This window comes from Chelonia mydas, chromosome 10 (genome assembly GCF_015237465.2).
Source record: "Chelonia mydas isolate rCheMyd1 chromosome 10, rCheMyd1.pri.v2, whole genome shotgun sequence".
Taxonomy (NCBI): domain Eukaryota; kingdom Metazoa; phylum Chordata; order Testudines; family Cheloniidae; genus Chelonia; species Chelonia mydas.
Genome location: NC_051250.2, coordinates 26,980,848 through 26,993,183, shown reverse-complemented (window position 1 = coordinate 26,993,183; position 12,336 = coordinate 26,980,848). Strand labels below are relative to the sequence as shown.

The following is a 12,336-nucleotide window of genomic DNA, read 5'->3' as shown; positions in this document are numbered from 1 at the left end:
CCCTGAATAAACAAGGGAAAGACTGTGGAGCTCTTGATGCAGTAGAGAAGCCTGAGGCCTTATAGCAGAAGGAGCTGCTGCTGAAACCTAAAGACTTATTTGTTGTAGGACTTCTAAGTTTTATCGGGGCTCTGAAGGAAGAGCCTTTAAATCCACATACAAATGCTCCTTTTAGAAAGCTTTATTAAAGGGAGATATACTGCTGCAAAGTAGAATCTTTGGCTTCTCTTTGACCAGGCTGTTTAAATCACCTCATAGTTACCTCAGAAAGGGCGGGGGGGACTGAGGCAGGCAATAGCAATACCGTGCTCAGCTGCAAGGGTGTGCTCAGGAGATGATGGTGCTCTTTCTATAATAACAGTTCCATGATTATATGTTCTGTATTTTTAAGTTTAAGCTGAAGGTTGTTTTAAAAGGAAACCATAATAGATTAGTTAGTGAAAAATCACTGATGTGCTGTTTCCAGTACTCCCCAGACTGCTTCCAGGACAGCAGCTGAGCCTTTATGACTTTCTTCAGTCATTTTCCGAGCTCCCTGCACTATCTCCAGTGATCTATGCCCAGGCTTTTTCCAATAGTTTTTTGGTCCTCTTCTATACATCGGGGCTCCCACTGACTGTTGCTCAGCTCCAGGCTACTTAATCCTTAATGATCAACTGATGCTTCTCTCAAGAGAACCAGAAATGCTGGGCGGATGATGTGGGGAAAAAAATCAGTTAAACCAAACTCATGGAGATATTTTAGGGCTATCACTGAGGTGCCCAATGCCTTGCAGGATTAGAACTTTAAAAAGCTGGTGAGCGAGGAAACTGATTCATCCTCTACAGAGTTGAGGGGCAGAACTTCAGCTGATATATTTTGTCATATTTCCACGGAGATAATGGAACTATGAAAATTTATATCAACTGAAGATCTGCCTGTGGTTGTTTTATGGCTTTTTGATTTTTCACAGCATGTTTACTGGTATATCCTGGAGCAAACCTGACTTTCCAGTGTCCTACATTAGGTATGACTACCAGAATAAAAGGGAAAAACTGGGAGTGTAAGAATAATCATTCCTGCTATGTACACAGAGATAAAAATGATGAGTAGACTGTATTGAGAAAGGACAAACAGCAGGAGGAAATTTGACATATTGAAACAGAGTTGTGGTGAGAGACAAGGGAAATGGTGATCATGGAATTCATGTAAACTTGAAAACTTTCAGATTGACACAACTGATTAAAATGAAAAGGTTGTGATAGAAGTCTTTTAGGACTCAGATATTCTGTTCAGCTTTTGTTCACTTTCTGATGGTTTGCCTGCATAGTTTAATAAAAGTTATGTACTTAACTTTGTAAACAGGTATCTAGCAGCTACAGCAATAATGCACTCTATCTAGGTAACTCAACAGAATGAATGAATAATAAATAAGGTTTTGATTTGCCACTGTTGCTGCAGGTACGTGTGAATTTCATCCCCTTGTGATGATAGGGGGTAGCTGTGCCCCATGGGGAATTCAACTTTTGGGTGCAGTTGTAACCCACACACCTCATGGGTGTGGTGCTCTGTCCCATCTAGTGGCACACGACACCACTTAGAGAGCAAGATTATTGAGTCTGTTCTACAGCCTTAGCTAAGGGCCACATGGCTTTTAGCTCATGCAGCAGAGACTCGTGCATTTAGCTCCAGAGGTCCCAGGTTCAGTCCTGCCCACCGACCGGGGTCTGTCGGTTTTACACAGTCACTTTGGGTAATTTGATAAGAATCTGCAGATAGATAACATCAGTATCTACTGCTGTATTCCAGATTTTGTTTTTCCTACAGCAAGTATGGAGAAGCACAAGAGAATACTTAGCTATTTATGTTACGTAATTTTTTTTAATTGCCTTGTATGTAGAATCTATTAGAGATATTCATAATTGAAAACTGTTAGTTTTCAAAGGGGAGATCAAGGGGGCAAGATAACAGTTACAAAATGTGTGCTGATATTTGAGGAAGTAACAAATGAGATAAATTAGATAGAAGGCAAGACAGTTTTAATTTAGCTTGTGGGCCAAACTTAATATGGTGCTTTCTCCTTTTTGACTACCCGCATACATCTTCAAGGTAATCTTAAAGGTGAATACATTCATTACTGTCTGTGGGTTGTTTTCTACAATGATAACACAGCATCATTATTTGTATTAAAAAAAATCTTCAAATAGGTTAAAGGTATTTCTGGCCTGAACTACACTGGGAACATTTCTTCAAATTCTAACCAGCTTTTAAAAAAAGTTTCTGCTAAATTGATCTTAAAATCATTTGCAAATGTAGTGTTGAAAGTGCTGTTGAAACTGGTTCAGTAAAAATGGTTTACACTGCCTGGAGCCTGATCTACACCAGAACTCCAACTGGATTTGTTTTAGCTGAACTGTTATAAAACCAGTTACAGTTTGGTGGGAAGTTTCCCTATTCTTGACCAGGCTTCTGTGGGTTAAGTTCGAACTTTTAATAAAAAGCCATTTTTGAGTTATTTGAATGATTTAAAAACAACCCCCTAAAAAATGCTTTGCTTGTTCAAAACACTAGTTAGAAAAATATTCATATCTCAAAAACAGCAATAATTGATTTTTCCAACTATAAAATAACAAAACAAACCCCTTAGAATGGTGCAGAAGCTCAAGAAATTTTAGCCCAAAGAGTAGGATTTTTCTTAGAAAAAAACTATAGCAACCTGAACAGAGGGTCTTGTAATGGAAATGCTTTCTTAATCATAAGTTGCATATGAAAATATGCAGGAGGACAGGGTATGAACTTGGCATGGTTTTTGGCATTGGAAATAATGCCCTCATCATACCACATGATCCACTTGGAGTCCAAGAAGTAGTGCAGAATTATCATGGGATGTGGCTGGGCAAAATATGTGCATGAGTGACATCTGTTGGAATAGACTAGCTAAACTATTACTGATCAGACCACACTACTTCCTGCCCTATTATGACACTAAGAGCCTAGTTAGCTAAGTTTTCTTGTGGCTGCTGTCTTATGGACCTTGCAGTGAACCTTCTGATGGGAGTCTCAGAGCATATAAAATATCCCCTAAAAATTCTTAGCCTAATTGAGTCCCATTCCTGGGTCTGTTTGCCTGCCCATGGACCTAAGTGGTTGGACTCAGTGGAGGTTATCCAGATATGCTGAATAAAGAACAGGAGACACTTGATATGGATTTAATCGGGCCGCAACTTTATTATTAGATGTCTGGGACTGCCTTGCGGATAAAAGTGTACAGTGGAGACAACTCCATGTTCATTCAAATAACTAGCTGGGGCTTCCACCCGCTCCCCTTCATTTTCCATCCATATCCCCCAGCCAACCCATAGCTTGGACATTACCATCCACACCCCCTTGTAGAACAGTTAAGGTTGGGCTATAAAGAAAGGGGGTTTGTTCCCTGCCAAACCAATTATAGGACTTCCAACCCCCCTCATTCTCTGTTCTATTCCTTTAACCAGCACCTCCTTTTAAAGTCCTTTACCAGGCTATTCATCTGATTACGGGATGCCTTTCCTATGGAGTACCTGCGCTGGATATCTACCACAAGGAGGCACCAGCAATTAGCTTGGCTACCTCTCCCACCCAGTCGGGTTCCTAGACATCTCCCAGTGGCCTTTTTTATAGTGGCCAAAATCATATCATCCTCAAAGTCTGACAGGTGAACCCCATCCTCGCAAAAGAGGATGTTGCACCTTGCACCTCGCAAGTTGCACCTTGCACTATGCCAGGATCATTGAGGACGTCAGCAACTGGGTTGCCAATGACCATGTACCGCAGCACCCACCCTTCTGTGATGGGCCACATTGGTGACCACCATTACATATCCTGAAATTGGAAGAACTTATTGAAATTTCCTTCATAGCTCAGCCATGTGCCTGGAGCCAAAGATCTCTGTGCCACTGACAACATCCTACACCCAGGCTCTGTAGCACCAGCAGCATCCGCTCAGGTTCGTCACTAGCTCCTGGAGCAAGCCCCCAAAATCTGTCAAACTCAAAAAGAGACAAGGTATCTGCTGTGCCATTATCCACCCTGGCCTCGTGCTTCGAAGAAAAACAGATGATAAGGCTTAAACTTTGTGAGATTCACAAATGCCCTCACTACCTTCATGACCCTGTGTGATCTGGAAGTTTGGCGATTGATAACATGTACCACCGCCATGTTGCACCAGAAGCACACCTTTCTATTAGCCAACTCAAGTTCTCAAATAAGCACTGCAACTAAAATGGGGAAAAATTCCAGGAAAGTCATGTCACGTACTACCCCATTTTGTGTCCAGATAGTAGGCCATTTCTGGGCACATCACCTTCCTTGGTAAAACAACTCAAAGCCTCCTGAAACATCCAAATGGATTTTCAAACCTGCTTCTAATAACTTTTCCTCCCTCCATAACAACACCCCATTAAATTGACTCAAAAACTGTTCCCACACCTTCAAGTCTTCCTTCATCTCTCTAGTAACTGGTATTATAATGGTGTGGCCTGGCTATTCCCGCTGTTGCCACTGCAAGCCGGGCACAGAATGCCTGCCCCAGAGAACAACCCTGCAGGCAAAGTTCAGGTGTCCCATAGTGTAGTGCAGGTCTCGTAGCGTGACTTTCTTGGCTCCTACAATTCTCCTGAGCAATCCCAATAGCTCCCAAAGCTTATCCTGAGGGAGCCGCGATATGCACGTCCTTGTGACCAGCCCAATCCTTAGATAGGTCAATGTAGTGGAAGGGCCCGCTGCCCATGGACCTCAGTGGTTGGACTCAACAGAGGGTATCTCCTAATGATGTAGTGTGCTCCCTTAGTCCAATAGTCATTTGCTTTCTATGTGCAAATGTGGTAGTTGCCCAGATGAAAAAGACACAAAAAATGAAGACTTCCTGTTGCTCTGTATGAAAAACTGGCATCAAATTCATTGAAAGTGGAGGAAACTGCAGCATTAAAGATACACCTCTGCGTGAATGTACTATTTTTGTTTTGTGTCCAATATTTTTCAAAGGACAGTTTTGCACAGAAAAGATACGTTGAGAACTATTTTTAGAATCTGCTTTCTATATAAAAAGAAAAAGAAAATCAAGGTTCTGCTAAGATTTAGTGTTCTAGAGGAAATGTGGTATTTTATTCCATTGGGATTTGTAAATTGCCTCCAGTACACTGAAGTTTTCCCCGAGGATCTTACTGTAAAATAATTAAATCTTCTCTTATATATGTTTGCTGCAATTTAAGTACTTTGAATGCCAAAATGAGACACTTCAAGAATCTTGAGCCCTCATTTGAGTTAATCCTAATAAAACTGTAATATCTGTCAAAAGAAATCTAGTAATAATAACTTGGCTACTTAGCTTCAATTTATATGTTAGTTCAAATGCTAAACTTTAAAAATAAAATTAGACAAGTGCAATTTAGTAACATAAATGAAGCAGGCACCTGCTTTTTTCTCTCTTTTTTAAGAGAAATGTATGCATCTGAATAGCAGTGTAACTACATCCATATAGTTGTACAAAGTGAAAACAAGAGAGTCTTCATCTAGATGAGTGCTGCTAACAGCAATAAAAAATTCTTTAATCATGGACAACTTAGAAGAGGTAAGGTGTTGACTGGAAAACCTTTGATATTCTCTGATAGAAACTGCATCAAGGTAATTTAGACATTATAGACGGAGAGCTAATAGATTATAGAGGATGAGATCCAAATATCAACATTTTTGAGCAAGAAAATGAAAGGGATGCTTTCATGTTTAAAAATATTTTAATTTAAAAAAGTAAATCTTCTGTCTTGTATTTCTAATATTAGCTAAAGTTATTAAGGCTGAAATAATTTTAATATCTAACACAATGGTCTGTGTTTATGTTCATTTCTTTTTTGCATTTTGCTCACCTTGGACAAGATGAAAAGACTAATCCGTTTCATTTTTCTTTATCGTTTCTAGTCAATTTTGTTTTCAGGTTCTTGCAGTAGCACAGTATTGCAATAGCCAGGTTGCAAACACCAATTCGACACATCCATATTCAAGAGAGCACTTAAGTACATGTCTAAATCCCATTGACTTAAGTGCTACCTTAAATAGTGATACCTTGCTTAATTGCGGACCTCTATGGGAGTATTTATTTGTTTAAAAACAGTTTACACTTTTAATTTTTTTTAAATTAATTTTAGATTTTATATTTCAGTTGGTCTTTGGGTTTTTTTAAGCTTGTTTTTACAAAATCTAAGTTTTGGGCCAAATTTTACCTTATCACATCCCTTTAAGACTTGTGATTGGTGAATCACAAAAGGCAAGGATGTTCAATTCAGACAAATATACAAAAGTTGTGTTACTTAACTGAGTCCCATGAGCTGGAAAATTACAATGATGATAGGCTCACCCATGAGATTTCCAGTACTTCCTGGTTTTTGCTAAGTTGATTATACCATAAGGATTGTTTTTTTTCACAGTATTCCAAGTATTTCTACTTCCTATCATAGCTGGAACCAATAATTTAGAGGTTGTTAATAGTTAAAAAAATAAGTTGAAAAAAAGGACTTGGTGTGTTCATGACTTTAGGTTTGGAATACCTCTTAATTGTTCAAGGGGGTATCCAAATTCTACATAGGAAACCTATCTGGCATTTTCTTTTGGTGGGACTTAATCCATAATATTTAGATTTAGCCTTTGAAAAGTCTGTCTACACAGGACACTGTCTGACACACACAGTTCTGGCAGAGCTCCTCCTCGGTCTGGACATTCCCCAGGCAGTTGTGATTGGGGACCACTTCATGGGGCCCCATGTGCTTTAAGCCTCCTGAGTCTGAACAGAGTCGAGGCACTGCCCCTGGCTTGGGGTCTTCCCACACCCTGAGGGTGCATCTATTCTCCTGTCTAGTATCCCTGCTCGGGAGCTGGGACCCTGGGTCAAACTGCCTAGCTTCTGGAACTAGTGCTGACCCCTCAGGCCCCTTTATAGCCTACGTGCACACCCCGCCTGCCCACCCCCCCATCGCTTAAGCACTCTCTTTCAGAACTCCATCCATGTGTGTGCTCTGGATTTACAGTGTAACACTTCAGGGGCTCATAATAGTGAAAGCAAACAGACATGCAGGCTTTGCACAGGATTCTAAACACATTTTACTCTTTACTTAGCAGCACAAGAGAAACACTGCACTAGACAAAATAATAAACCCACCTGTATCCATTTTCCTTGTCTCTGTTTCCTCTGGAGAATTCTTTGTGCTTAGGCAGAGTCCTCTGGTGTGCCCAGGATCCTTCAGAATCATGGAGCCTTTCTAGGTCAGCTAGCTTTCTCTGATTTTTGCTGGTTCCTCAGTTAAACCAGACCCCCCCGCTATGAAAGCATGCCCATGTTTTCCTCTTCTGCCCAAAGTTTCCAGTCTTGCTCTGCCAATATCTGGTTTCTTTGTTCTGCTGCTGGTGATTTTCCACTCTGTGCTTCACTAGCTCTCTGCAGAGAAATTTGGTCAAACTGTTTTCCTCGCTCAGGTGAATTCCTTAGTATACCCATTGTTCAGTCAGAGCACCATCATTAAGGTTAATAACTCTTCATTGACCCTGGTCTGGAAGATCGTGTCAGCCAGTGGATTCCAGTTCATATAAAGGCATTGCATGATAAAATTACTTCATCAAAACAATTTCATAACATCAACCAGAATTGCTAAGTTTAAAGACAGGTTCCCCAACTTGTCACTCACACTCTTGTCCAAGATCTGTCCTGTTGAACTCAGCGGGGTTGCATGGGTTATACGTCAATGCAGAAATTGGCCCAATGTATTTTAGTTTTTAAAGTGAATTCAATTCTTATGAAGGCACAGAATTCGCAATACTAAAAGCCTGAAGTATCTACAATATCTATCAAATTGATGTAGCACATGCCATATGTCCTCATACTACCCAGTAGTGGGCCTTATTCCTGACATGGATTGGTCCTTTCAAGAGGTGAAAGGATAGTTTTCTTCATGTCTAGTCAATCTTCAGTCCCTCATATAAGATTGCCCAGGCAGACGTAGAGGTAGGAATGTAGAACTAGGCAGAGCACTGACTCAATTTCCCCCAGATCAGAGAATAAAATAAGAACCTAGCTGAATCTTTGCCCCAAACAAAGTCTTTGGTTAACTTTTTTTCATTAACCTTTTAGAATTTCTGCCCTTTGTGTACTTCTGCACTTCCTGGATTCAGCTGATATACTTGATATACCACTGCAAGAAGTTATTCTCATGTATTTCTGACCCAGGCAATACCAAAAGTGCAGGAAACTTAAAAGGAAGTAGTTCTATTCTGTTCTCAGTCATACCAGTGTCAATCCGAGTAAATCTTTGGAGTCAATGGAACTACTTTGAATTTACACTGGTACAACCAAGATCAAATCTGTTCCATAATCAGTACTTATGAGATTTTCAGCTTGATTTATCTGCTGTGTTTGTTCAAGCAGCCTCTCATTTCAGGAAAGGTGGTGTGGGTGGTTGCATTGCCTAAATTAAAAGCAGGGCTAATTAGGCAGCCTCTGCTTTAGAAATATAGGGGAAAGAGACTGAGAGAGAGCAGCTGCAATAAAGCACAGCAGCATAACTGCTTGAGGGGCCAGCATGCATGGAATTCACACAGCCTGTGCCAGCCTCCCCATATCAAAATGGATATTTATATTTTGTGGGGGGGGAATCTGTGTTTTGATTTTCTAATATAAGATTGTAAATGTTCATTGGGGCTTTTTCTGTTTTGAAATCAAAGGGCAAAAAGTGCCCCTGCTTCACTGTACTTCCACAGTGTTACGGCTTTATTTTCGTTTGGGATAAAAATGCAGGTTTAGTTTGAGTGTTCCAAAACCAGATACCACTCTCTCTCTCTCTCTCTCTCTCTCTCTCGTAGGCAGGGTGCTGCTGTGCCAGGCAAACCAGGAGGGATCTCCCGTGTACAGTGCCCCCAGTTCACTAGTATACACATCCACAAGTAAGCCAGTGTTACGGCTCTATTTTTGTTTTGTGGCAAAAGCCAATAAATGTGAATTAAGTCCCCTCGTAGTTGTTGTTAAGGTAAATGTGATATTTTTAAACATGTTTAAGTAATTCTACAGGTAATTCAGCAACTGATTTGTTATTTACGTCATCATTATTGTAAATAGAAAATATTATACTATTCTACTATACTGGTCAAAACCTCTGTAGTGACACTAATATTTGGAGTCCATTGCTGTTGGACACACTAATACTTTTGACAAAGTCAAATATTTTCTTTTGAATCTGAAATGAGCAAGAAATCAAGTATCTCATACCCTGCCACCACTAAATTGTGTCAGGATGGGCCTAGAAATTGAGTCTTCCTTTAAATTGTCGGGGGTGGGGTGAAAAGTACATAAGCCATTGACAACAAAAGAGAAGCTGTGTGCAAATGGATACTGAATATACAAACAACTGGCCCAATAAAAATAGTTATGCATTGTGGTGTCCTCCATTTTTCTGCCTCTGTAATGGAAATGTCTCCCAATCCTCTAAAATCCTATAGCAGAAGTGGAAACAATTCTGACAATACTGGGTCTTGTGATGATGAAGATGATGATATCAGTTCTGAATATGATCTGGGTGAAAAAAGGACATAATGAGAGCAGTAGTAGTAATAGTGGTTGTTTACACTGGTGCTGCTACCAAAACATCCAAGGAAAATAAAACCCCCACCACCATCTAGTGAAATGACCCTTAAAATATCAAAGGTATGATTACAAAGTCAACAGGAACTCCTGCTTGTTCTGGTAGACCAGATTTCTCTTTGTCTGATTTGTCACAACATGATGAGCAGTAGCATCTTCTGTATATTCCTCACCAGTGAGTTCTCCCTCACAGAAGATGCTTAACCTTAGCTGTTTGGGGTCATTTTTGTCAGATGGTGTTCATTGCAAAAATGCACTTTGGAGGAGTGACTATTCTGGACACCAATTCTGCAACGAATCAAATAAAATATTTAGCATTGCTGCTTCAAATTATATACTTAGTCTGCCATTCAGCATTGGAAACATCAGAGTTTTCTCTAGGAAAAAGGGAGGGCGGGGGAAGGGCAGTTATGTTGCTGCATCATCACAATTGTGTGCTGCTGTTTTGTCACTGGCAGTGAACAACTCTATCGCTGCTGCTGCTGGTACTGCTACCACAACATAAATGTGTGCAATGCCCCCGAGGCCAGTCCTTACCAATGAATGATAAAGTAATTTAATGTGTAGGAAGTCTTCCAAAATAGGGACAAATATTCCAGAAATCATCTCACCGCACTACATTTATACTGGAAAATATTTAATGCTATTTTTCCCAAGCAGATTGTTTTCCAGCAGTGTTATGCCTTGTATTATGTTAGAGATGTGAAAGACCTATGATGTCAACTACTCTGTTTCCCTGCTCTCAGAAGATTATTCCCTTCAGTACATTGCTAGTGTTTTATCCCATTTTGTTTTAAATGTCCCAAGGAATTTGGCCACATTCATCAGAGAACTATCCACTGCCTAATTCATCTCACTATTAGAAGTTTTCCTGCAATTCACTCCTAATATTCCCTTGCTTAATTTTACACCCAAGACTCCAACTTATGCCCATGTTCCACGCTAAATAAATCCTCTCTGTGCTTGGTATTTACATCTTTCAAATATTTGCAGTGTTACTAAATCCTAAGTTAGTCATTGCATGGCCATACTAAGCTCCATTTTTAGCTCTTTTCATCATCTCTCAAAAATAAATGTCTCCAAAGTAACTCATTCAGTAGTGGTTTGTCTTTGAAAGATGGTATACTAACAAACTTGTTTTCAATTAAATTAGGTAAGCAAGATACCAAACCTTTCCCACTTGCCTCCCACTGGCCAGTCTTCAGGATAAACCTTCAGAACAGAGATTGCAACTAATCATTTCAGTACAAATCACTATTATTTTTCTGAATCACCATACCTGCATGTCACCATATTTGCTTCCCTGTTAGTAGTATTGACAGAACATAGCTTTCCTTACAGGATTATAATTGTAGTGCTGTTAAAATTAAATTATATTAATTACTATTATTGTTGCACTACTTTAAACTTTTCTTATTTCTAGTAAGCTTTTCTAATAAGGAGAAATACACCTTCATTTGTATTGGGTCCTATATTAAAAACTTAAAATACATAAGGTATAAATTTAATCTCCAATGCATTACTTTAATGTGTATTTATTTTGGTCAACAACTCCTATCCTTCTAATCTGGTCCAAATCTATAGAATACTTTCCTGAAAAGAGAATAGACACATCAGTGTTAACCTCAAAGAGGCTAACAATTATATTACTGTCATTCCATGTAGACAGCAGCATTACAATCCTCATCTTTCAGTAATCTTTAAGAATTGTGATTTGATCACCCTGTGCTGCTATTTGTTACCATTCTTATAAATGGGTAATATTTCAGGATAAATAACAATGATTTTATCCCCCTTAAAATAGTAGAAGTTGCAAATTTGTTATCACATTAAACACTGAAGGGGGACAGTCATCTGAGATTTTCAAAGATGCCAGGGAGAATTGGAAATGGTTAATTTTAGTGGAAGTTGGGAGTCCATATCCCTTTGGGCACTTTGGAAAATCTCAGCTTCCATCTCTAGAAATGTTAATGTCTTTAAGTTTGCCTTTTTAAATTTAAACCTACTTATTTACCTTTGCATTTAGCTATCACAAAAGAATGAAAAGAAAAATGGTGGTAGAATGCCTTTCTCTGAATTTGCTTAATTTTATTCTCCATTTGGTCACTTTGTTAGCTAGCTTGTAGCAAGGGGCAATACATCTTAGGCTGTCTCTGGAGCAGTCCCACGAAGAAGAGTGGGACTTCTGAGTCACATTCTCCCTCCTGGTGTGCCCAATGCTCCCAGGAAGCGTGTGTACCCTTCCGAACTCAATGGTGTAACTACACTGATGGGTGTAAAGGGGCAAAGAGTCAAGGCTCTGCCTCCCCCAATCATTCCTACCCACTTGTGCAACGTAGGGCAAATCAGTCTGCAGAACCTGCTTCTCCTGCGTACAGGAAGTAATGTATAGCACAGCTGCAGAAAGGAATATAAGGCGTGCCTTATATCTCCTTTACTCCTATAGGTTTGAGTAGAGGATGGGCCTATAATCAGGAAGTGAATAATTTGTAATGAAAATAACATAGCATCCATATCCTAATTTGATCACGTATATTAAGTGGCCCAGATTGTCTGGCAATGCAAACAAAAAGGAATCTGGCCGTATCTCCTCTGCTGGGGATTCCCCCACCATAAGAGAATCCCTATCAGGAGTACAGTTGTCATAGGTGGCTTCTACACTACCCTCCACTACAAACCAGTGCAGGACGTGAGTAAGGGGC

At 39.8% G+C, this 12,336-nt stretch overlaps 1 protein-coding gene across 36 annotated transcripts in view; it reads left to right on the top strand.

Moving 5' to 3' along the window:
* RBFOX1 (RNA binding fox-1 homolog 1) overlaps positions 1-12,336 on the top strand; it is a 2,389,987-nt gene that overhangs the window by 2,282,582 nt on the left and 95,069 nt on the right. For 30 of the 36 annotated variants that reach the window (XM_037911680.2, XM_037911681.2, XM_037911683.2 and 27 more), the window contains one exon: positions 8,860-8,940. The exons of the other annotated variants lie outside the window; for them this stretch is intronic. In XM_037911680.2, the coding sequence (XP_037767608.1) occupies positions 8,860-8,940 (81 nt within the window). The remainder of the gene's footprint in view (positions 1-8,859; positions 8,941-12,336) is intronic. 36 annotated transcript variants of the gene reach the window in all.